General features: G+C 30.2%; 2 protein-coding genes across 2 annotated transcripts in view; one reads left to right on the forward strand and one right to left on the reverse strand.

The window, feature by feature from the left end:
- LOC134711146 (uncharacterized) overlaps positions 1 to 14,358 on the reverse strand; it is a 27,152-nt gene extending 12,794 nt beyond the window's left edge. The window contains exons 1-19 of the mRNA XM_063571968.1: positions 14,265 to 14,358; positions 13,256 to 13,312; positions 11,908 to 12,037; positions 10,918 to 11,023; positions 10,038 to 10,240; positions 9,286 to 9,451; positions 8,818 to 8,905; positions 8,022 to 8,142; positions 7,546 to 7,665; positions 6,949 to 7,096; positions 6,431 to 6,522; positions 4,854 to 5,105; positions 4,275 to 4,331; positions 3,730 to 3,804; positions 2,782 to 2,919; positions 2,306 to 2,404; positions 1,401 to 1,574; positions 1,067 to 1,207; positions 477 to 616 (exon numbers count right to left, since the gene is read on the reverse strand). Coding sequence (XP_063428038.1) covers positions 477 to 616; positions 1,067 to 1,207; positions 1,401 to 1,574; positions 2,306 to 2,404; positions 2,782 to 2,919; positions 3,730 to 3,804; positions 4,275 to 4,331; positions 4,854 to 5,105; positions 6,431 to 6,522; positions 6,949 to 7,096; positions 7,546 to 7,665; positions 8,022 to 8,142; positions 8,818 to 8,905; positions 9,286 to 9,451; positions 10,038 to 10,240; positions 10,918 to 11,023; positions 11,908 to 12,037; positions 13,256 to 13,291 — 2,286 coding nt within the window. The 5' untranslated portion in view covers positions 13,292 to 13,312; positions 14,265 to 14,358. The remainder of the gene's footprint in view (positions 1 to 476; positions 617 to 1,066; positions 1,208 to 1,400; positions 1,575 to 2,305; positions 2,405 to 2,781; positions 2,920 to 3,729; positions 3,805 to 4,274; positions 4,332 to 4,853; positions 5,106 to 6,430; positions 6,523 to 6,948; positions 7,097 to 7,545; positions 7,666 to 8,021; positions 8,143 to 8,817; positions 8,906 to 9,285; positions 9,452 to 10,037; positions 10,241 to 10,917; positions 11,024 to 11,907; positions 12,038 to 13,255; positions 13,313 to 14,264) is intronic.
- Positions 14,348 to 26,962, forward strand: LOC134715477 (NADH dehydrogenase [ubiquinone] 1 alpha subcomplex assembly factor 2-like). The gene is made up of 6 exons (XM_063577676.1): positions 14,348 to 14,535; positions 19,133 to 19,228; positions 24,730 to 24,770; positions 25,180 to 25,260; positions 25,552 to 25,606; positions 26,818 to 26,962. The coding sequence occupies exons 1-6, from the start codon at positions 14,403 to 14,405 to the stop codon at positions 26,871 to 26,873; spliced, it is 462 nt and encodes a 153-aa protein (XP_063433746.1). The 5' UTR covers positions 14,348 to 14,402; the 3' UTR covers positions 26,874 to 26,962.

The following is a 26,962-nucleotide window of genomic DNA, read 5'->3' on the forward strand; positions in this document are numbered from 1 at the left end:
GCCCCATCCACACTATCATTTTCTATGTTCAGTGGATAGTGTAAATGGGGGAAAATCTCTTTTCAAGTTGATTGGACTTCAACTTAACAAAAACTACCTCAACTAAAGACTTAAACCTGGAGCAGGACACAAGGACCAGACAATGGAGGAAGGAATGAACAGACGAACAAACGAATGCACAGACCAGAAAATAATGCCCAGAATTATGGGGCATAATTTTTTTTCGGCAAACAGGAAGTAGAACATAAACATAACTGATAATCTAGGTGAAAGTTGTAGTTATAGTTGTTGAAAAAAAATGTGACAGAAATGAGTTAGACCGATTGACACGAGTTTTACTATTATACCCACTCCTTTGGAGCGGGATATAATTACGGTTATCTTAAAGGAAAGAGAAGAAGTGTCTTGGAGTTTATCATAATTAACATTGTTGTCACCACATTTATCTTTCCTTAAATGCTGAAGATTTATTATACCTTTTTCTCAGTATTATTTCTAAACTGGAAACTTTTTTCTACTTCTTTACATGTTGCAATAATTTTTGGATGATATATGTTATTTTGTTGAAAATTACAACTCAGTTGGAACAATTTCTGTCTGATGTCTTCTACTCCACCTGCAAAAAAAAGATATGCACATTTTTTGATAGTTTAATTGTATGAAGTATAATGTGTAAAGAATAAAGATGATATAATTTTCCCATCATTAAAATTATGAAAAGGAGTTGAAGATATATTCGAATGACCACATCTCTACCCGAAGAAAAATCGACATTTCAATAAAACAGCTAGGTAAATAATTCTGGACTTTTTTTCAACACATTTAATTGTCCCTAAATGAAAACTTATTATTTTATCATAAACAATCAATAGTTTGCACAGCTTCATGTATTTTGAAAAATTTAATAAACTAAAAAAACAAGAAAATTTCCTTTTATTTTAAATGCAGGTCTGTCAGCTCAAATGTATCTGCTTAAAGAAGAGTAGTTTGTGCTTTAATATCCATTAACATAGTTACAATTAATCCCCACTCACTTCAATATTTAGATGGTCAGAAGTCAACATACCTGTCAAGTATGACTTGTATTTATCTTCAGCAGCTTGTAGGTGAGCTATTGCTGACTCTAAACAGTAATTTATTAAAATATCTCTTGCTCCAGACAAAGCATGTAAGCACACAGTTGTCCTATAGGTCTCTTTTAAATGTTCTGAAAATGTATTTATAAACCATATAAAAATAAGAAGATGTGTTATGATTGCAGTTAAGACATCTATCCAACAGAGTTCAAATAACATAGATACTATGGATTCATTAATATTTGTTGGATATCAATTCTCGTCATTTATAGCTTAACAAAAATGCAACTGTAAATTATCCTTTCACAGTATTAATAAATGTACCTGTGTCTTTAGAATCTGCCATCTGTTTCTCCTTTTGCTTCAATAAAAATCTTGTATAATCTGTATTTAAGGATGAGGAATCTTGGTTCTGTAAATCATCACCAGCAGTCTTCAAAGATGTAAGTAGGTAACAGATCTTTTCATCAATAGCACTTACTATACTTTCAAATTTACCTGAAAAAAATGTCATTAAAAATTCATTTACCTGAACGAATATTATTACAGTATCAAATCCTTACTAGAAAATTATTTCCCTTAAAGTATCTGAATTTGCATTAAGTTTATCTAGCATTGTAAACTCAGAGGAAGAACTATCTTTATTTTAGTGACATATCTGTCAACTTTTTTTTTTTTATATAAATTATGATAAATCTGCTAAGTTAAATTAAAGTAGAATGTAAAACTTTTACAAACACCCAGGATAAAGGGCAAGAATGGTAGATAATGGGGCTCTTCACAGTTTGTTCGGCCATATTGGATAGGGAGTATATTTTCATAATGGAGATAAAAATGGTGTGAAAAATACGGGAAAACATCATTAAAACAGAGCAGTTGCTTGGAAACAGACATATGATTTCCCATGCTTTCAAACTATTTCCACCTCTTTCTAAAAAATCTGCCCCATCTAATATGGGCGAACTAACCGTGAAGAGCCCTATTACAGTAAATGATAGTAAAAGCTCACACTGTGCATTTAAGAGCTAAGGGATATCAAAATCACAAAAGTGCATTAAAAAGAAATTATATTCAATGTAACAAATAAATAAAAAAGATGTTAATCAACTTGAAATCAATTGAAATAAAAAATAAAATTAACAGACAATAAAATAAATATAAAACAAATGAGTAAATAAGTAAAAACAATAAAAATACAAACCAGAATAGAACAAGTTGACTTTATATACCTCCCAGTTGAACAGTTATAATATCAGACCATATCTTGTTGTTATCTACTGGTCTTTTCCTATCTATACATTCACTTTCAGGTTTGGATTTTGAAGCATCTAAATCAGAATAACCCAAATTTAATATAGATTGTTTTTATCATGAAAATGTATGATTAAAGTACAAACTTACAATTTTCAGTTGTGCTAAAATCTTGCTATAAATAGTCAAATCGACCTAGAATACAATGCATACCAATCATGAAGTAATTCCCATACCATAAGATAACACAAATGAAAATTGGTAAATTACTATCCTGAATTCTAAAATCATGTGAGAACTAAACGAATTATAAGTCAAATGAATCTGTTTCAGACCAGATGCAGACAATATAAATTATAATACATTATAGCACTTGCAAAATCGCTTAATATTTTTTGTCTTTTTTCAATATTTTCTAGTTTTTTCTTTTGTATTAATAAAATGTTTGAAATACCTCCTTTGTTCCTGGTTGAAATAATAGCATTTTTCTGTGTCTGTGGTTTTGCTCCAATGCGTAGAGTAAAGAAATCATCCATTTGACTGAAACCAAAGTCTTCTTCATTTGCAGAGACTACTTTTTGCATCACTGTGTCTAAAACAAATTTTCTCTTGTGAATAAGATTTCATTATTCATTTCTAACAAGTTATAAGCACTCCACTATTTTAGGAATATTATATCTTTTTTAAAAATAATTCAGATTGAAAAAAAGCCCCAGACAATTGGTCCTCTTTATAATTATAAGATAACATTGAAACAAAGATAATACATGTGATGTCTTGCTCAGCCTACACAACTTGTAATTCAATTTTCAAAAAATTATGTGTCTTACAGATTTGAAAACTGCACACACATTACAAATCATCACGGCTGAGCTCCTGCAAAATATGGAGTTCCCTTGTATTGGAGAAATGTCTGACAAATTTCTTAATGTTCATTCAACCTATTGAAAAATTCAAAAGTAACAGCAAACAGAAAGCAGATTAATGATAGATCCAATATTCACTCATACATTAAAACTCATGTTAAGCTGCACACCAAATATGACATATTAGAAAGATATGAATTAAGTGTTATAGGACCATAACTCCTAGCTGAAGAAGTGTTGACCAATAATTGCAGAATAGCATGTTTAACTACATCAAATATGAGCATTTTACTAATCTGTTTACACGTGTGTGACATCCTGTTGAAATCATTAGCTCTATTCAGGTAGCTTTACCTCATCTTAAAATGAGTTCCACATGCATAATGTAAGTTGAGGGCGCAAGTTCCATATCAGGAAAGTCGCCTCCCAATGTAAGTTTCAATACCTTTCATGGTTAAATTGAACTTAATTCTTACAAAAAAACTTTGATACAAGAAAGGTTCAGTCAGGTGAGGAAAAAAACAGCAAATGTTTACCTCCTTTCACAGTTTCATTGGTAGAAACAATCATTGGCAGATTTTCTACAGATTCTAATTGAGCTTCTTTATTATCTAAAATAAACAAGACTTCATAATCTTGTATATAAGAACACATATATTTCAAGATATTAAGTCTCTATCACACATAAAAAACATTTGGACAAATAAACAAGTGTCTAAAAAACTATTTTATGTAATTTGAAAAAGTCATATTTTTTTATGTGTATTTGGTACATCAATTTTAAAAATACCTGCAACTTAAAATCATTCTCATATATAGATATACAACATCCACAAAAACTTTATCCTCTGAAACTTTTTTTTTGTATTGGGTATAAAACGAAAGTGATGTTAATTTTTATTCCCTGGAGAAAAGGAAGAAAATAGTAAATGATCTCCCCTTCTAACGAGACAAAAATGGGGGAAAAAGTAACCCATGATACCAGGATAAACTTTTATGCAACACTTTTACTAAGCACAAGCTTTTTGATCAAATTTCACCTGTTTTAACTTGGAAAATGATTCTGGATGATTATACCTACTTTTCATATTGGATATGGTGTTGGTATTGGACAATACAATGACATCATCCTTCTCACCTAAAATATATTGAAATATAAATCGAATTTAATTCTAAATACAATATTAAAACATACATCTAATGAAAACCTCTCCTTATATCACATAAGTCAGTTCAACAAAATAGTACAATAAATCATGGTACTTTTGAAGCTTAAATATTTTTCAATTACTGACTACTCACACTTATAAGTATAGTTTGAAAGCTGTTTTCATCAACTTCCCAGATAGCTTATTAACCAACCAAAAAACATGGCTTCTTATTGGACCAAAATCCTCAAATTAATTCAAAATTGAATTGAACAATTTTGGAAGCCTTTTACAAATTACAAAAAGTATTTAGAAAAGATCTGAAAGATGCTCACTAACCAAACATATCTTCAATACTACCATTAAAGATTTGCAATTGCTAAATGTTAGAACCTGTTCCATTACGACACTTCACTAGGTTGATAACTATTACATGCATATCTTGAAACAACATTTATGTAAGTTAAAAATGCTTTGTTTTCCTTGAAGCATATAATATAAAACATACATACAATGCATATCAGAGTACTGAAGCTTCTCAAAATTAATTGCATATACTTCAGAACTAAAATTTTCTTTCACTGCTAAATCAATTTTCTCAGTGGTGCTACATGGTTCCTTTATGTTAACAACATTTTTGCCAACTGGATCCCAGCTTAGTGACAATTCTGCATCACCAATATGGTCCTCTTTCACTAAGTTTTGTTGTTGAATGACGGTTTGAAGAGACATACTAGAAACTACAGAAACTTGGATTTCTGGTTCTATAAAAAAAATATATTAAAGAAAGTTACCTCTGCAATTTTCTCATGCATTTTTCCAATATCACACTGCGGCAAATAAGTGTACTTAAAATAAGATAATACAATATTTTCTATGAAAATATCAGTTATATATACAGTGAAACTTCTCTAAACCGGTCCCTCTTAATACCGGTTCTCCCTTCATACCGGCCTAAACCACAAGTCCCGGCCGGCGTGTATGTAAATAAACGGTCAGGTAACCTTATAAAACCGGCCACCCCTTTAAACCGGATACCGGCCTTATTTGTGTATTTGTGTAATCAAAATCAATAAAATATCACCTCATAAAACCGGCCTTCTCATTTGTAATCATTAGTCCATATATAATACTATTATATAAACAAACAAGTTAATCCGGTCAATTAGACACCTGCATGGCCACTGAGTAGTGTTCACCTGTCAATGTCATATCAATACCCGAATAAATTATCGGTTGAGAGATTTTGATCTTCACCCACTCTAATCAATGATGTAAGTTAATTATCATTAAATGTTTGGCTACTTTATTTGATCATTTAAAAAAAAAATTTAGGCAAATTATAAAAATTAATCACACACTTTTGACTTTTGCAATTAAATCGTAATTCGTATAAAAAAAATATATTAAAGAAAGTTACCTCTGCAATTTTCTCATGCATTTTTCCAATATCACACTGCGGCAAATAAGTGTACTTAAAATAAGATAATACAATATTTTCTATGAAAATATCAGTTATATATACATTGTATTAGTTTATATAGAAATAAGAAGATGTGGCATAATTGTCAATGAGACAACTATCCACAAGAGTTCAAATGAAGTGGATTCAAGCAATTATAGGCAACTGAAGCATGTATTAGTGTTATTTTCAGTTGGAGTCTGTACAATTTTTTTCCTGATAAAAATGTTCAAATATCTCATTTTTTCTGAAAAAAAAATCTTTAAAACAAGTTGTAATACACTATTTATGAAGTTATCAATTAAATCTAAGGATTGATTCAGCAATGCTGGAATTGAATGTTTTGTGCATTTTTGCCCGAAAATCTTTCATTTACACAAATGCCTATACTGGTTTTCAAGTCTTGATATTTGTACCCAATGAATGATTACACATTCGATTTATTAGGAAGATTCTCTTGTTTAAAAGAATTCTTTATAGGTCATTATATATCATTCTAGAAAAAAAACAAAAGAAAAAGCTAGAGCAATTAAAGCTTTCTTATTTAAAAGAAAGAGCCAATTTTAATCCATGTAAAATAAGGAAGTGTCCAAGTAAAAGATGTTATATTCTCTAAAAATAAATTACCTGCAATTATCATGGATAAAATATCACTGAAGTATTTCTCTTTCTGCCATATTCTTCCTTTAATTAGATCAATCTCAGCTGGTGTAAGGAACCTAAAAAAAACAATAAAACATGAAATATCTAAGTAAAGCAAACTAACTTTATAAGTTGATGATGAGTTAAAAAAAATCTATGACTGCATAAACATTAAGCACAGTGAAATTTACACATCATTTACAAGCTAACAATAGAAGATTTTTGTAAAGGCAACATGGTAAATCGACTAAGAAAATGACCAAGAATATTCAAGTTTTTGTAGATATGAAAATCATATAAGAATTTAATTAGTATACATAGGAGCTCTGTCTGTATCAACTAACAAGAAGGATTCGAATAAGATGGCTTTGAAGCTCACAGTATTTTTTTTATTTTTGTATTTGGCTTCACAAAATTTTGTTATTAAAGCATATCAAATGAAGGTTATCACCTCTAACATTCATAAATAGAAGAAAACAATATTGAAATATTGAAATACATACCCAAGTATATCACTTTCATGAACCTGAAGCTTAGGTAAGGTATGAAGTAATGACTGTATCTGTAAATTGTCAGCATCTATGCTACATTTGTTTATGATAAGTGGACTATCCAACAATGCTTTCTGTTCAAAATCTTCACCTGTATCTCCTAAAAAGGAATATTATTGGTGAAATAATTGATTATAAAACTATGGCAATAGTTGTGAACTTTCAAACATCATGAACATATAAAAATTAGATACCCATTTTCCTATTCATTGAGAATAATTGGGTTCAAAATTTGTGACAATTCATAATTAGTAAGTTTATCTTTTATAAGCTATATTACTGTTTTAAATATTTAATGATAAATTTTCAATTTTTTTGCAATAAAATCAAAATTACTTCCTATACTGAAACTACTCTGAAGAAATTTTATGATGACAAGATAACAATATAAAATTCAGTTTCTGATTTGATTCATCACAGTTTCAAATGGGCATTTTTCATATTGACCAAGATCTAGTATTATGTGCAGTTTCTTGTTTGTTTGTGAAAACAGTTTTGTAATAAATTATATGCATTGTTCTTCTTACCAGACAATTATCAAAACCTTACCTATCTTATTCATTTCTAAGAAAAGTTCTTCTTTATTTGTTTCCCTTTTTTCTTTCATGAGTTTTTCTTCACTCATGACTATATCTGATGAAACAACTGGAAGAGGTATCTCACCAGATTCTGAAATAAACAAGACAATATAACATTTACATATAATTCATTGTAGTTTGATGTTGGCACGAAAAATTTAATTATAATAACCTGTAAACTCTGAAAGTTTTACTTCCATATTTTATTGCATCTATTGCAGAAAAGACAAATATGGGATATGAATTATTAAAATTTCAGTAAATGCTGCATGCAAATACATGTAATGTAATTAAAATTTGAAATGCAGGCTTTTATTTTTGCAATATATAGTCAGACTCAATTTTCGCAAAAGGAAAATCATCTTAAAAGTTCTGATTAAAAAATAATGATATGTACTTTTCAAAATTGAAACAATTATCTTTGTTAGACCAATCAAGTCTTAGTACCTAATTCATTATGCAGATCATTATGTGAAATTTCTTCAAGATCTTTCAACAGTGAATTTTCATCTGGCATTTTCTCCTCTTTAGGTGAGGAAAATGGTGACAAAGTTTCCTCAATAAGCATCTGAAATAAATGATCTGTTTATATGATTGCTTTTCTAGCATTTTAAAACATAATATATGATTTAGATCATGTTTCAGACATTTTCAACAAAAACATATTGACTGTTTTGAAAACCACAAAATGAAAGGGAATAACTAAATATTTTACTTATTGACATTCTTAATGTAACAAGATGTTCTGTTACCTCTTGATCAATAAATATACATTGATAATTTCCATTCTCAATTTTATAACTTTTGTTGACAAAATTAAATGAAAACTTTATATATTAGCTGGGAATTTTACAAATATATGTATTAAAGTTTTCAATTAATACAGAGTGGATGTGGAAATAATAGGAAACTGCATGTCAGTCAAGTAACAAGTATTCCAAACTTGTTCTTATAAATCTACCAACATTCTTAGGTGGCTATCACAAATGTGGCTTAAAATTGCTTATAGATTACTGCTGAACATTATACAGTTTGACAGTTCCAGACCTAATATCAATTCTTGCCTTTGTACAGGAACTGAGTAATATGTCAATATGTAATGTATAAATAAATGAAATGTAAACAATGAACATGGAAAAAAATAAATTGCCCCTTTGAAAGGTCAAGTCCATGAACAAAACATGAAAACAACCTGATATATGTTAATAAATTAGCCTTATTATAATAGATTATCTATACTCACTTCATCATCTGTAGCCACTGCAACTCTGACAAATTCCTCTTTCAAACAATCAGCAACATTTATCTTTGTGGTTATAGGTGTACCTAGCCTGATTTAAAAAAATAATCGAATGAATTTAAAGAATTTAAACATTTTATATCTTGAGTTTTTTTTAAAGAGACTTGAGGATAAACACTCTATGACCTTACTATTAAATGATTTTGATTCATCAGGCATTGAATCAAACCCTAAATCTCATTTCAGCAATGTTAGCCCACTACAAGACTACAGGCATGTTTAACAGAAAAATGAAGTTACAAAAAATGTAAAATAGGGAGGAAATTGTAAGAAACTTGAAAACAGAGTTATATTTGGAAGTATAAAAAATTAAGACAACTTTATTGTGATTCCAGAACTCCTTAAATCATTTATGGGATTAAATTTAAATAAATTTTTCAGGACAAATCACTTTTTTTTTTAAACATTTACCTTAAATTGTCTGTAGTCTGAATATTACAAGCATCTTTTCTTGTCAGGGGATCTTTAACTTGATTTTGATGTAATCTACCAGTCAGAGATTTCAATGAAGGGAGATTACTCTTCAACAGTTTAAATACATCTTCTGTCAAAGTTTCTTCTAATTTGAAAGATGTATCTGCAATAGAATTTCAAATAAATAGCAATCACCGATTTTTAATTAATTTACTTTTTAATAGTTCATAAAATGCAAGTATAGTCTAACATTTTTTAAGTATTTGAAACAATTATTGAACTTCTTATATCTTATAAAAGTATTTTCACTTAAGAGTTTGTCAATTGTAAAAATGACTATGCCATCATTTCATGCATTTATATCCATTTACCTATTATATCTAAATTAACTCAAGCTGATAAACTCCACTTTTTGATAAGAGATAAGGACAGAAAAATCTAAATCCAACAGAATTGTGTCATTGATTGCTTTTTGCAAGTATGAAGGGGTAGACCTTAGTTCTCTTAGATTTCTGATATTAGTTGCATAGTTTGATTTCAAGTAACACATTGCAATTGGGTCTGAGTTTTTTTTATGTATTAATTATATATGTGGAGTGAAACACAAACACAGAAGTTGCAATAACGAAACCCAATGTTTACTGCTTTATTGTCCTTTACCCTATACATTAAAGATCTATATTTTTTAGTCAGTTACATATTAGAAAGGATAACATGATTTATAAATGCATACTAAATTGTATACAAACCATCATGTACGTTGTCCTTTTGATGTACTTCATTGAAAAGATTTTTGTTTTTCTTGTCATGTTTGCTGTAACCCTCTGCATCACACTTTGGGAACAATGTTTCATTTTTATTTGAATTGATATCATAGTCATCAGATTCTAAGCTTGGAACAAAATCTTCCAAATTAAAATATCCTAGGTCTTCATCCTCAGTATCACTGGTGCTGTTAAATGTAATAAAATCACTTCAATAAAGGTGGAAGATTGTCATCTTACATATAGTTATACTTTATACTTGTACCAATTGTTAAATATAATGTTTGCATTTATCATCAATGTTTCAAACAATTATTGATATTATTATTGCATAGACTAATTCAATGAAACAAATATTGTATATTCCTCTTTTCTTCAAAACTGAACATGTGCTACATGAAATCCCAGTTAAAATGTAATACAACTTTCCCCAGGTGTTCATTTCTGATTTTAACTTAGTCTAATACTCTTGGAGTGTTCAAAAATCATTTACAAACAATCTCAACTTTATGATAGAAAACAGTTTTTTCTATGAAAATACCCAAAGGATCATACACGATTTGAAATTACCAGAGTTTCATTTTGACATTTCACATTTTTTAGCAGTTGCATAAAGTTTTTTTCATGTTTTTTTGTGGTGAAAAGGGAGGTGTGGAGAATGTACCAGTACTTTACAAGCCTGAATATAGTAATGCAAATAGGGTTATGCTATAGGGATTTTAAGAAACAAAAAAAACAATTATGAGATGTACTACTGCTTTTCAATTAATGGCTAAAAAGTAGGGTGGGCTTAGTGGCATAATCTTGCATACCTTGCATTATAAGAGATAATCAGATATCAGTATTATGAAACTTTTATAAATACCTATCAAACTTTTCAACAGCTTTTCCAATTTTTATTTCAGGTATTGCAGCCTCAAAACAAGAGCTTTTGCATCTTTCTTCACTAAGAAATTTTCTGTCATAAGAAGCTGAAATTTAAAACAATCAAGATCATGAATCTTATTTATCATATCTTAATTGATATTTTTAGCATTATACCAGTTTAACATTGCAGTTCAGAATTGAAAATTCATTATTCTTCCATAATTTTGATAAATTATTATTACTCTTCTTTCAGAGGATGAATTATTCATATTTACTTGTTTACCCATTAGTTATTTTCTCATACAATGAATATAATTTTTTTTTAAATCAAATAACTTTGGAAAAAAACCTGATTGAAATGGATCAATTTAATTTATAACCTACCGATATGGATGAAAGCAAACTTTTTTTTCATTAATTTCAGCCTGAAACAAAATTCCTTATTGATTTATGTGGTCTTTTGTCCATTATCTTTTTAAAGATTTCCCAAATGTGCAAGGCCATTTTGCAGAACATACTTACTTTATTCTCCTCTCCAACAAGTTTAAAAGAAATAGCACAGATGCCTTTTGAGATATGTATCAGAGGTTTACTTTAGACAAATCAAAACCGAAGTTTTCCCCGTTACAGTAATCACATTTTACATTTACTTTCACTACTGCATGTATATTTGTAAATTTCTTTGCTCAAATTGAAAATAAATAAAAATTCTATAGCAGTGGTCTAAATTAACGAGAGTTATCTCCCATCACTGGTCTTAAATAATTAACAAATGATCAGTTATGCTTGTGCAACAAGTTTACTGCTTCTCTTCATAAGATTAACTTAAACTGTTTTTTTATTGAATAAACTTTTCCTGGCTGGGTGAAGCAGATTGATTTATCTTCTCAGCCATGAAAAACAATGAATATCTATTGTACAAAAATTCTGAGTATGTTCTCTCTTCTTTGTTCATTATCTAAAAAAAAACAACTTAACATAAAATTACCCCTTTTCCATGGGTTCCTGTATCTTTCATCTTCAAAACTGCCTTTATGAGTGTACAGATCTATTACTTCTAGATGTTCTGGTACAGCTATGAGAGCCTTATTGAGGAACTCTTGTTTACGATTGACAGCCTATTAAAAAATTATAAAATAAAAAAATATCTGTTACTTTCTTTAAATAAGTATATATGTGTCTGTTTAAGAAGTTTATTAACATACAAATTCTTTTACATTTTATTAGAATAAAAGGTTGTATATTGACCTGAAGATATTAATCGTCTCTTTCTTTGGACTTTACTTGATATTTGTTTCGTCGGAAGATATAATCTCAACATGATTATATAGGGTTACAACTTACAAATATACAGTGTTCTAGGCAATAGATAAAGTTAAATGTGTAAATAGATATATCATGATTTGATTATGTGTACGAAACTTTGGAAAAGAGTATAAAAGACAAATAAATGAATAATACAACAAATTAATGGTAGTTATGCATGGTACACACGTCTACAAGACAAAATACTGGTGTATATTATGTGCCAAATATGATTTGAGTTCAAGGATTGAGTGTACATGTAAATATATATGTAAAAATATATTATATATATCAGTTTAATATAAAATAATATATATATATAAAAACAAGAATGTGTCCATAGTACATGGCTGCCCCACTCGCACTATCATTTTCTATGTTCAGTAGACCGTGAAATTGGGGTCAAAACTTTAATTTTGAATTAAAATTAGAAAGATCATATCATAGGAAACATGTGTACTAAGTTTCAAGTTGATTGGACTTTAACTTCATCAAAAACTGCCTTGACCAAAAACTTTAACCTGAACTTCTCACTATCATTTTCTATGTTCAGTGGACCATAAAATTGGTGTCAAAACTATAATTTGGCATTAAAATCAGAAAGGTCATATCATGGGGAACATGTGTACTAAGTTTCAAGTTGATTGGACTTCAACTTCTTTAAAAAACTTTCTTGACCAAAAACTTTAACCTGAAGCGAAAGGACGCACGGACGCACAGACGGATGAACAGAGGCACAGACCAGAAAACATAATGCCCCTCTACTATTGTAGGTGGGGCATAAAAAACTTAAAACTAGTATTAAAAATACACATTATCCTTAGACTTAACTAGATCATTTTGATCTGATCTAGTATACAATTAAAATATCAATTTTAATAAATAATGGTGACAAGCTTAAAACTAAGGGCATGAAGGGGATGTTAACAAATGATGATGGATACACAGACCCTTTCCAATTCTGTTGTTGCAAAAAATTTGTACTATTTGGATGGATATAACTGTCAACTGATGCTTGTAAATAAATTTACCAATTTCAAGTAATCTAAACCAAGATATTTAACCATGGCTTTTCTTCATCTCTTTTCCTATAAAAAAATATCAAAAAGAAAGTTTAATGTTAATTGATAAGACATGTAAACCATAACTAGTTCAAACCAATATTTTATCATGTATTATATATGCAAACCTATAAATCAGAGAAAAACATATATTCTATAGCATATTGCTAGCTGCGGAACCGTAACTCTTTTGGTCCTTTTTATTTTTTTTTTGATTTTGCGGACCATATGGTCCGCAAATAGTCAAAAAATAACATAAGGACCTAAGAGCTACGGTTCCGCAGCTAGCATATTGCATGTGTTATAATAAGAGGCAACATTAACAAAAAATAACTACCCTCAGAGTCCTCCACTAAAATTCATACTGAACTGAGACCACTTTACCACACTCCACCCTCATATATTACTTTTATTCTAATGAAGGATTTTGATATTATTAGAAGTTAGTTACATAATATGTCCTTGCTCCATAGGCAGATCCAGGCCCACACCTTTTCTGGGTAAAATCAAATCTGGTTGATTTTAAAAGGGAATCACTGAAGCATGACTGTAGCACTACCCCTACTAGGCACTAGTCTAACTTTTATGTCGGTTAAAAGCTCATTAGATCTTGTGTTTGTCTTTTATATACCTTGCCAACTCTAAATAAAGCTTATTTATTTATTATTTATCTAGCAGCCCCCCTCTTATGGTCAAACTTATAAAAAGTTCTGGATCCACCACTGATTTTCTAATGTTTATTTTACTTCAATCATATTGTACAATTTTACATGTGAAATATTTTTTATTTCTTAAACACTCATAAACTTATTGTATAGTTCATACCAAATTTTGTAAAAAAAAGTTATCTTTGACTTTTATTTCATATTTTTAAAAATGATTCTCTTTTCTTTCTAATAGAAAAGTGACCGTCTTTATTTTGAACCACTCCTCTTTATTTGAAAAAGTGTATAAGCCCTGAATTATAGGGAGGTTTTACTTCTAGTGTGTTGATTTCTTAAGTTCTAAGGTTCTTTCAGTGGGTTAAGTCGTCTGCCAGGTTTTCTGGTCATTGGTTATCCCAAAACTTGTAACAGTTGGAACAAGTACGGACAAAATCCGTAAAGACATTGCAAACATGTCAAAAAGTACAGGCATAACATCACGAATATTTAATTTAGTGAGACAGTCTTGGCGTAAAAATCCAACACAAGTAACCAGTTCGAAAGGAGAAGATCATCTTGGAAACAAATACTTCGAATTGCCCGCAGGTCTTTTTCCCTCTTTAAAATTGAAACAGTCAAAAGTGAAAAGATGATCATTTATTTCTCCAAATAATTATGACGTCTTGAAAGGCTATAATAATTTTTTTCTTTGAAGCAAGTAAGGCGTCAAAGGAAAAAATTATAATAGCCTTTCAAGACGTCATCATTATTTGGACTAATCATTTATGTGCATGACCTCCACAGGCACTTGACAAGTCTTGTCTCAAAAAAATACTTACACATATATATAATGAATTTAAATATGTTTTTTTGTTTAAATTTCACTTGGGTATATTTTTTTTCAGAGACAAGTTGTCACTGAATAGAAGTTCCTTCATGATAAAAGTTCTGAAAGGAAAATGTATATTCTAGCTAGCTGGAATATTATTTCCACAGGCATGAACAGTGGCGTAGCTAGGCAATTTTTAAGTGTACGCCCCAACCTAAGCGAGGGGTTTCACTTTAAGAGCCCCAATCGGATCCAGATGATAATACGGCCGGTTCGAGGAGGGGGAGGCCCATTTCTGTCATTAAAAACTTATCAATACATGTAGCGAGTTGAAAAGAGACTATTTTTTCAATCTTTTATGTTTAATGTATTCATTGTGTTGATCTGGAATCTATTTGTCATTGGTGTTAAGAGAAAATATTCAAACCAGTAACTTTGAACTATGTTTAAAAGGAACCGTGTGGTAACGCAATAACTGGACCAAAACCCCTTTTTATGCAAATTTCATTAATGGATATGAAATGATTAATTTGCATAGATGTTTAGGTGCATTATGAAAATTCGAAAAGGGTTCTGTTAATTGCTAAAATATAAGTCTGTATGTCAATTGAAAAATGAATAAACAATACTCTCAAAATGTTGCTTTAGACATAAATCACAAAAAAGCTTTTGCCAATGTTTCATAAAATTTGATGGAGGTTTGATAAAGTAATTGTAGTGTATTAAGGAGGCTCGCGGGTATAAGATTTTCAGAAAAAAATCAAACATTCATTTTTCTTTACAAATTTTATTAATTACCTCAAGTAGTTGTAACTTTATCTTATGGTACAATAATGTTCCAAAAAAAATCAATACATGTTGGCCCCAGGTGACTGTTAAAATTTAGATATCATTGAAAAAGCTCCAAATTATCTCCCTTTGGTGCAAAAATGCCATTTTTTAAAATATCTTTTTTTACTCATCGGTGACCTATATTTTTTATTGTTGTTTTCGAAAAGGCTGTACATAAACTGAATAATTGTAAAATTTAAACAATTTCTGTAATTTAGTTCTTTTTTAATTTCGATATAACCAATATTTCTCCTATTAGTTCAACAGAAAAAAAGGACATTCACAAAAAAGTAATCTTTTTTCGAAGGCAGATTGTGAGCGTAAATGCACGGTGACCCCATTTTTTTATTTCATTTTTCCATTAGGTATAAGATAAAGTTAATTTATAGAAAAATATAGAGAAATCCTATATTAAATAAAAAAAATGATTTAGACCCGCGAGCCCCCTTAAACTTGAACCACAGACTGTATATCTACTTGTCAACTGCATAAAGAAATTCCTTTTTAGTTAAATACAGGGAAATTAAAAATATGAACTCATCATTATGCTCTGGGTACTCTTTTGAGAATAAAAAAAACTTCTGCTAACTTTCGTAAAATTTCATGAAGGTTTGACAAAATTGCTGATATTAAAAACAATTTCACCACATATTGAACCTAAACGTTGACGCCGCCGACAAAATATAGATTCACTATTTCTTTTCTATGCGTCATAATCACATGCTCGGCGTAAATTCAAAGCACATATCGAATCTCAGATGATTATACATTGCTTTAAACAAAAGAAAGGTAAGATGACTTCCCAGTAGATTCAGACTTTGACTGGCAGACAATGAAGAAATATATAATAGGGTTCTATTTGATAAAAAGTAAATTTCGTCACTTTTATTAGCAATTGCAAGCTTTTGAAGAAAGATTTACAAGACTGATGTGCTTTTAAATCAGATCTTTTTAATTTATTGAGATTAAAATACTTTTTTTTACGAAAATTCAAGTGTAGGCCTGGGCGTTTTGACGTAAAGGTAGCTACGCGCCTGATGAATATTACAGTATATATGTTCCTAACGGAATAAATGGTATAGAATATTTGTTCCAACAGGAATAGATATTATGACAATGTTTATAACAAACTTTTCATTGGAACTTCTGTTAGGCGGAACAAATATATGTTGACTGAGTAAGTGCTATAGTGGCTTGAGGACGCATGTAATGACCTCTGAGATTTAATATTAGTCATAACTGTAAGGCAGGAGTACCACAATTTCCTGAGAAATACAAGAACAACATAATCTCACAAAATCAAACTAATATATTCAGATAACAAGATTTTGTCATAGTACATGTTATACTGTGTTAAGTTAGTGTAACAGCATACAATTATAAGGTTTGAGGTATTCATAATTAATAAAGGTACACACAATCTTCAGAAAATCGTTTTGTATATCTTACTAAAAGTACAGTATGCAAACTTCTTGTTGAAAACAATATGGTGGACGTTATATTTCGTATACAAGACTATATTTGTTGTATGGAATGATTGTAAGGTGTACATGTCTAGCTGGCAGATGTCAAATGACCTTGACCTTATTTTCATGGTTCAGTAGTCAAAGTTAAGTTTTGAGTTTTGATCTTCTTATCTATTCTTATACTTCCATAGGGCGACTATATTTGGTGTATGGAAATATTTTATGATCTTTATGTCAGTTGCGCAGGTTTTATTATAACCCCGCTTTAAAAAAGGGGGGGTATACTGTTTTACCTCTGTCTGTCAGTCCGTCCGTCCGTCAGAACATCAGTCCGTCTGTCAGTCAGTCCGTCCCATGAAACTTTCGTCACATTTTTTTCAGGAACTACAATACAAGGATTTCTGAAATTTGGTTTCAGGGTTTATCTAAGTCAGCTATACCGCGTGATGCGTTTTCAGATTGATCACTTGACAACTTCCTGTTTACCAAACACTTGTATGATTTTACACATGATAGCCAAGTTGAAAATTTTCGTCACATTTTTCTCAGGAACTACAATACAAGGATTTCTGAAATTTGGTTGCAGGGTTTATATAAGTCAGCTATACCTTGTGATGAGTTTTCAGATTCATCACTCGACAACTTCCTGTTTACGGAACACTTGTATGAGTTTACACATGATAGCCAAGTTGAAAATTTTCGTCACATTTTTCTCAGGAACTACAATACAAGGATTTCTGAAATTTGGTTTCAGGATTTATATAAGTCAGCTATACCGTGTGATGCGTTTTCAGATTCATCACTTGACAACTTCCTGTTTACCGAACACTTGTATGATTTTACACATGATAGCCAAGTTGAAAATTTTCGTCACATTTTTTTCAGGAACTACAATACAAGGATTTCTGAAATTTGGTTTCAGGGTTTATCTAAGTCAGCTATACCGTGTGATGCGTTTTCAGATTGATCACTTGACAACTTCCTGTTTACCAAACACTTGTATGATTTTACACATGATAGCCAAGTTGAAAATTTTCGTCACATTTTTCTCAGGATCTACAATACAAGGATTTCTGAAATTTGGTTTCAGGATTTATATAAGTCAGCTATACCGTGTGATGTGTTTTCACATTCATCACTCGACAACTTCCTGTTTACCGAACACTTGTATGATTTTACACATGATAGCCAAGTTGAAAATTTTCGTCACATTTTTCTCAGGAACTACAATACAAGGATTTCTGAAATTTGGTTTCAGGATTTATATAAGTCAGCTATACCTTGTGATGCGTTTTCAGATTGATCACTCGACAACTTCCTGTTTACCGAACACTTGCATATTTTTACACTATTAATATTATCCACTTGCGGCGGGGGTATCATCAGTGAGCAGTAGCTCACAGTTTCACTTGTTTGACCATGACCTCATTTTTAAGGTTCATTGCTCGGTATTAAGATTTTGTTTTTTGGTCTGTTTTTCCTTAACTATTAAACAATCATGACAATAGGTGAACTATATTTGATGTATGGAAAAATTGTTAGCTGTACATGTCTATCTGGCATTGTTCATCTGACTTTAACCTCATTTTCATGGTTCATTGGTCAATTTTTAGTTATCTTGGGTAATGTTAAGATTATGTGAGTTGTAATTTAAAGCTTTATATTTAGGACTATCAACATAATACATGTATCAATGATTAGTAAAGAAGGTGAGACACTCTTGTTAATTTTGATATAATTTGTCTTATAATTCATGTAATTAGTGCACTTCACTGTAAAAATCTTTTTGAGAAAAATGGGTGGGATTGGTTAATTTGCATTTATTTTTCAACAGAAAAGTACAACAAAATAATTTTTCCTGGGCCTAAGATATTTCACACATATTGGTAAAAAATAAAATGATTGTAGTTATAAATGTACAACTTCAAAATGCATTAGGATGGTTATATCCCTTTTATTCTCATGATAAACAGATATCCTGGAGATTGAAGAATAATTTTGTCATCTTGCTGGATGCATACTAAAACTGTGTATATATATGTTACGTCGGAGTCTTTATTTTACTTTTCCCTTGCAGACAAAGCAAAGTTTGGGAGAGGAAGAAGATGGGTGGAGGCAAAAGAGAAAGTTGGATCAGATGATACCCTTTCTGATATCCCTACAGAATGGACCTGTAATATATGAAGTATTTAAGAAAAGAAGATGGCAATCATAAAAATCATGAATGACTTTTTTTATCTAAATTATGTTCCATTGCTATAGATATTCTAAGATAAAACATTGTAAACACATACATTTCATACTAGTAGGTTACTCTATTTCTATATTTTATATACTTTTCAATTAAAGGGCTGTGCCAGTATTAATTGAGAGAGAGGGTTGAAAAAAAAGAACTGTCATCTTTGCTGCTTTAAAAAAAAATGGCTTTATTGAAATGAAACCAAATGGGAAACTCCCATTACTGAGTGGGTTTTTAATGGCATATATATATATATATACATTAACCGTGCCAGGAAATTTAGAAATGCTCCATCTAAACTTGTCGCTCCTTTAAATAAACTTCTTCCAAAAGGTTACCTATTCAACACTGTAATAAGATTATTGAATTTTTTTTTTATTGGTATAAATATTGATTTTGTTATCAGTAAATTAAAAGCTAACAAAATAATATTACTAGTATGTTATATACATATACATATTCATGGATCTACAATCTGTCGATAGCTGTTACTTGGCATTGCACAAGGTCATGTTTTTCTCAGGCTGTTTATGATGTCTTTACACTAAATCCATTGTATGTTGGATGTGTACGGATTGATAGGTTAGTCTTAGATGCATGATTTTTATACGACCGCAAATTTTGAAAAATTTTTCGTCGTATATTGCTATCACGTTGGCGTCGTCGTCGTCGTCGTCGTCGTCCGAATACTTTTAGTTTTCGCACTCTAACTTTAGTAAAAGTGAATATAAATCTATAAAATTTTATCACAAGGTTTATGACCACAAAAGGAAGGTTGGTATTGATTTTGGGAGTTTTGGTCCCAACATTTTAGGATTTAGGGGCCAAAAAGGGCCCAAATAAGCATTTTCTTGGTTTTCGCACTATAACTTTAGTTTAAGTTAATAGAAATCTATGAAATTTTGACACAAGGTTTATGACCACAAAAGAAAGGTTGGTATTGATTTTGGGAGTTTTGGTTTCAACAGTGTAGGAATTAAGGGCCAAAAAAGGGCCCAAATAAGCATTATTCTTGGTTTTCGCACAATAACTTTAGTTTAAGTAAATAGAAAATAATGTAATTTAAACACAATGTTTATGACCACAAAAGGAAGGTTGGTATTGATTTTGGGAGTTTAGGTCCCAACAGTTTAGGAATTAGGGGCCAAAAAGGGACCCAAATAAACATTTTCTTGGTTTTCGCACCATAACTTTAGTATAAGTAAATAGAAATCTATGAAATTTAAACACAAGGTTTATGACCATAAAAGGAAGGTTGGTAATGATTTTGGGAGTTTTGGTCCCAACAGTTTAGGAATAAGGGGCCCAAAAGGTCCAAAATTAAACTTTGTTTGATTTCATCAAAATTGAATAATTGGGGTTCTTTGATATGCCGAATCTAACTGTGTATGTAGATTTTTAACTTTTGGTCCCATTTTCAAATTGGTCTACATTAAGGTCCAAAGGGTCCAAAATTAAACTTCGTTTGATTTTGACAAAAAATGAATCGGTTGGGTACTTTGATATGCTGAATCTAAAAATGTACTTAGATTCTTGATTATCAGCCCAGTTTTCAAGTTGGTCCAAATCATGGTCCAAAATTAAACTTTGTTTGATTTCATCAAAAATTGAATAAATGGGGTTCTTTGATATGCCAAATCTAACTGTGTATGTAGATTCCTCATTTTTATACGACCGCAAATTTTGAAAAAAATTTCGTCGTATATTGCTATCACGTTGGTGTCGTCATCTGCGTCGTCGTTGTCGTCGTCGTCCGAATACTTTTAGTTTTGGCACTCTAACTTTAGTAAAAGTGAATAGAAATCTATGAAATTTTAACACAAGGTTTATGACCATAAAAGGAAGGTTGGTATTGATTTTGGGAGTTTTGGTCCCAACATTTTAGGAATTAGGGGCCAAAAAGGGCCCAATTAAGCATTTTCTTGGTTTTCGCACTATAACTTTAGTTTAAGTTTATAGAAATCTATGAAATTTTGACACAAGGTTTATGACCACAAAAGAAAGGTTGGTATTGATTTTGGGAGTTTTGGTTTCAACAGTTTAGGAATTAGGGGCCAAAAAAGGGCACAAATAAGCATTATTCTTGGTTTTTGGACAATAACTTTAGTTTAAGTAAATAGAAATCAATGAAATTTAAACACAATGTTTATGACCACAAAAGAAAGGTTGGGATTGATTTTGGGAGTTATGGTTTCAACAGTTTAGGAATTAGGGGCCAAAAAAGGGCACAAATAAGCATTATTCTTGGTTTTTGTCGAGCCTTCGACTTTAGTCGAAAAAGCGAGACTAAGCGATCCTACATTCCGTCGTCGGCGGCGGCGGCGGCGTCCACAAATATTCACTCTGTGCTTAAAGTTTTTGAAATTTTAATAACTTTCTTAAACTATACATGATTTCTACCAAACTTGGACAGAAGCTTGTTTATGATCATAAGATAGTATCCAGACGTAAATTTTGTAAAAAAATAAATCCATTTTTTCCATATTTTACTTTTGAATGGACTTAGTTTTTCTGCGGGGAAACATTACATTCACTCTGTGGTTAAAGTTTATAAAATTTTAAAACTTTCTTAAACTATACATGATTTCTACCAAACTTGGACAGAAGCTTGTTTATGATCATAAGATAGTATCCAGACGTAAATTTTGTAAAAAAATAAATCCATTTTTTCCATATTTTACTTTTGAATGGACTTAGTTTTTCTGCGGGGAAACATTACATTCACTCTGTGGTTAAAGTTTTTAAAATTTTAATAACTTTCTTAAACTATCCTGGGTTTTTTACCAAACTTGGACAGAAGCTTGTTCATGATCATAATATAGTATCCAGAAGAAAATTTTGTAAAAATAAAATTCTATTTTTTCCATATTTTACTTTTAAATGGACATAGTTTTTCTACTGGGAAACATTTAATTCACTCTGTGGTTAAAGTTTTTAAAATTTTAATAACTTTCTTAAGCTATCCTGGGTTTGTATCAAACTTGGACAGAAGCTTAATAATGATCATAAAATAGTATCCAGAAGTCAATTTTGTAAAAAAATAAATCCATGTTTTCCGTATTTTACTTTTAAATGAACTTACATTTTCTTCCAGTTAACCATACATACATACACAGTCTGCAGTTGTTTTTAAACATTTATTAGATTCATAAACTATCCTGGATTTTAACCAATTTTTTACAGAAGCTTCTTACAATCAGAAGATTGTATCAAAAGGAATAAATCTATTGAGTTTTTTCCTCATTTTTGTTGAGCCTGCGATTTACAGCAAAAGTACCCTTACAAATTTTTGCACAATAACTTTAGTTTAAGTAAATAGAAATCAAAGAAATTTAAACACAATGTTTATGACCACAAAAGAAAGGTTTGTATTGATTTTGGAAGTTTTGGTCCCAACAGTTAAGAAAAAGGGGCCCAAAGGGTCCAAAATTAAACTTTGTTTGATTTCATCAAAATTGAATAATTGGGGTTCTTTGATATGCCGAATCTAACTGTGTATGTAGATTTTTAACTTTTGGTCATGTTTTCAAATTGGTCTACATTAAGGTCCAAAGGGTCCAAAATTTAACTTATTTTGATTTTGACAAAAAATGAATCGGTTGGGTTCTTTGATATGTTGAATCTAAAAATGTACTTAGATTCTTGATTATTGGCCCAGTTTTCAAGTTGGTCCAAATCTAGGTCCAAAATTAAACTTCTTTTGATTTCATCAAAAATTGAATAAATGGGGTTCTTTGATATGCCAAATCTAACTGTGTATGTAGATTCTTCATTTTTGGTCCCGTTTTCAAATTGGCCTGCATTAAGGTCCAAAGGGTCCAAAATTAAACTAAGTTTGATATTAACAAAAATTAAATTCTTGGGCCTCTTTGATATGCTGAATCCAAACATGTACTTAGATTTTTGATTATGGGCCCAGTTTTCAAGTTGGTCCAAATCAGGATCTAAAATTATTATATTAAGTATTGTGCAATAGCAAGTCTTTTTAATTGCACAGTATTGTGCAATGGCAAGAAATATATAATTTCACAATATTGTGAAATAGCAAATTTTTTTTTAATTAGAGTTATCTTTCTTTGTCCAGAATAGTAAGCAAGAAATATCTTATTGCAAGATTTTTTTTTTAATTGGAGTTATCTTTCTTTGTCCAGAATCAACTTAAATCTTTGTTATACACAATATACAATGTATATTCACTTTTTACTACCAACTGATAAATTTAAATAATCTTTACCATTCAGTGATAACAAGCAGTTTTTTTTACGTCTTAATATTTTATGATGTATTTAAATGAGTAGTTATTGTTGCAAACTCCATTAGAATATTTTAATTGAGATTAGTTTTGGAATAAGGGAAAGGGGGATGTGATTAAAAAATTGGGTTCAATTTTTCTCATTTGAAATTTCATAAATAAAAAGAAAATTTCTTCAAACATTTTTTTGAGAGGATTAATATTCAACAGCATATTGAATTGCTCTTAAGAGAAAACAAAAATTTTAAGTTCATTAGAACACATTTATTCTGTGTCAGAAACCTATGCTGTGTCAACTATTAAATCACAATCCAAATTTAGAGCTGAATCCAGCTTGAATGTTGTGTCCATACTTGCCCCAACCGTTCAGGGTTCAACCTCTGCGGTCGTATAAAGCTACGCCCTGCGGAGCATCTGGTTTTATTAGTTGTTAGTTGCTTTGAACTAGCTGTCAGATAACTGTGAGTACTCTCAGATCTGTTCATTGTGTCTCTTAGTGTCGGGATGTATAAGTACCTGGCCACGTCCACTTGTATTTTTGTCCATCTGATGAGTTCAGCCTTTTTCAACTGATTTTTATAGTTCATTCTTATGTTGTACTGTTATACCACTGTCACAGGTTAGGGGGAGGGTTGGGATCCCGCTAACATGTTTAACCCCGCCACATTATTTATGTATGTGCCTGTCCCAAGTCAGGAGCCTGTAAATTCAGTGGTTGTCGTTTGTTTTATGTGTTACATATTTGTTTTTCGTTAATTTTTTTTATATAAATAAGGCTGTTAGTTTTCTCGTTTGAATTGTTTTACATTGTCTTATCAGGGCCTTTTTTTAGCTGACTATGCAGTATGGGCTTTGCTCATTGTTGAAGGCTGTACGGTGACCTATAGTCGTCAATGTCTGTGTCATTTTGGTCTTTTGTGGATAGTTGTCTCATTGGCATTCATACCACATCTTCTTTTTTATAATGTATGTGAATTATGTTTATAAGAATATTTTTAGCCATAAGTTATTGATCCATGTTATCATTCCTACTCCTTTTGTCATGTTTAAACTATAATTGGTTTATTTGATTTTGTAGGGATTATACATTTTGTATAGAATAGGTTAAAACTCAATTAAATTATACTATGTTCAAAATCTATTTGTTATTTAAGTCAGCATAAACTTTTTTTTTTATTTGTAGCATGGCTACGGTTTACACGAAAAGAGCCACCAACACAAGAGGTAAATATATCAAGATCTCATTGTCTTTTTGTGCTGACACTACAAATATTACAGTAATTTACTTACTTAATACAAGTCATTAAAACATGACTGTTTATACTTTTTTTTTTAAATAAAGCATAGTGACTTTGACACAAGCTGTTACTTCTAGATTGATAATGTTGGAAAATTATAAAAAAATTGCATCCAAAGGATATATTAAAGATGTATACTTGATTAAATCTTGACTTATTGATACTGTGACAGTCTCATGAAGCTGATGCATTCTAAATGAATATAATCAGAGTAATAAGTGTAACTACCTATCCATATAGTCTGCATTCCATTACATCATATTAAGAAGTTTAGTTTTGTTTTGAACATTCAATATGATATTAGCTTAATTTTTACCTTTTTATTAATTTAAAAGGAAATTGATAGAAATTATGTACTGATGATGAGAACCCAACACAGAGCTAAAGAAATTGAAATGAAGGATCAATTGCTAAAGGTAATCAATTAGTCTTTTCTACTGCTTAGTACTATTTTCAATACATTTTTCTTAGATTGAAATACTTATTAAGAGAAAATTTCAAACTTACATTAAATTTCAGCTTTACAGCTGCAAATATTAACATTGTAAAATGCTTTTTTTGGCTTTTTTAGTTTGAATTGCTATTTAATTGACTTGTTACGTCCCCTTAATAGATCTTAATATATTTAGATATACTGCAAGCAGTGTAAAGAATAGATTGATGGGACTTCATAAATCATAGTTATTATAAGTGTTTTTCTTTTTCAGGAATCAGAAAATCCAGAAGGGGATGGTGTAACAAAGTCAATACAAGGAAAATCAAGTACGATTCTTTTAGAATAGGCAAATTTAAATGAATTTATTTATACAGATGTATACTATGGTGAAATCAGTTCTCAACTTTTTATTTTTGCCTCATATGAGTTTGGCTTATAGATTGGAGACAGGGATGTCCAACATTTTAAAACTGACATTGTATTGATGACTATCTTGAGACGTATCCTATTTTCCTGTCATCATCCAAGATGAAGATTTCAACAATTATTTGAATCCTTTCATTTTATTCAAATTTGTCATCTGATAAATTATCAAATCCAATTGACCATATCTTCATACAAAACAACAATTATTCAAAATTTATCATTTTACATTTTTATTATCACAAAACAATACTCTCTTTATAAATTCTCTGAAAAAATCCAAATGTGTCATTCAAATAAAATGATTGATGGATTCTTTCATCTTAAATCTAATTTAATACATCAACAATATATGATACCATACCACTTTGGCACAAATGGTTAAAGCTGATTTAAATAATGGACAGGTATAGGCTAGCCTAATGCTATATCTCCCCCATGCTATAGTCAGATCATTTGTTTTTGAACGTCATACAAATTTGTACTATGCAATAATGCATGCCTTTTTAACCGAAATTGTGACTTCACAAACCATTCTAAATAGCATGAAAACCCATAGTACAAAGATTTATATTTAGGTCTAAAAACTAATGAAATTGCATATGTTCATAAACTCAGATGTCTCATCTTGAGTCGTGGTAATTCCTAGGTCCCTGTAAAAAAAAAATGAGTAATAATTATGAACCTCTGACGATCGTACTTCAATTCTTGGTAACTCAAGTAAAGTTTTATAGTCTTGTGAATGTAAAATTTAAGGTTAAAGTTTCAAAATAAGAATTAAAAAAAAAATGAAGACTTCAAGATCAAATTCAAATCTGATGTTTTTCTTATGTAACCTTATCATTTTCAAAAGTAGTTTAAGCTGTGTAAATATATTTGTTTGTATAACAGTTATAAAAATTGATGTTATATGGCATATAAACTAAAGTATCAGTGTTTAGCAATATTTTTTTCAGAAGCAATAGTAAATTTTATATGACTAGAGTAAAGAGCTTTTCAAAATAAAAGATTGAAAAGAGTTGGCAATAGAGATGTTATTTGAACAACATTATATAAAATCAATACAACTATTATGCATGCTTAAATTTGAAAATTAAAACTTTTCTTCTTCCAGATAAGTTTCCTGTTTATGAAGAATATGACACCCAGCCAGGACGTATGAAGAGATGATGAAGGACAAATATGATTAGACTAAATGTATTCTCTTGTTTTAAATATGATGTACATATGATTAAGAATAAAACTGTTTTTTATTGTTA

This window comes from Mytilus trossulus, chromosome 1, assembly GCF_036588685.1.
Source record: "Mytilus trossulus isolate FHL-02 chromosome 1, PNRI_Mtr1.1.1.hap1, whole genome shotgun sequence".
NCBI classification, from domain to species: Eukaryota; Metazoa; Mollusca; class Bivalvia; order Mytilida; family Mytilidae; genus Mytilus; species Mytilus trossulus.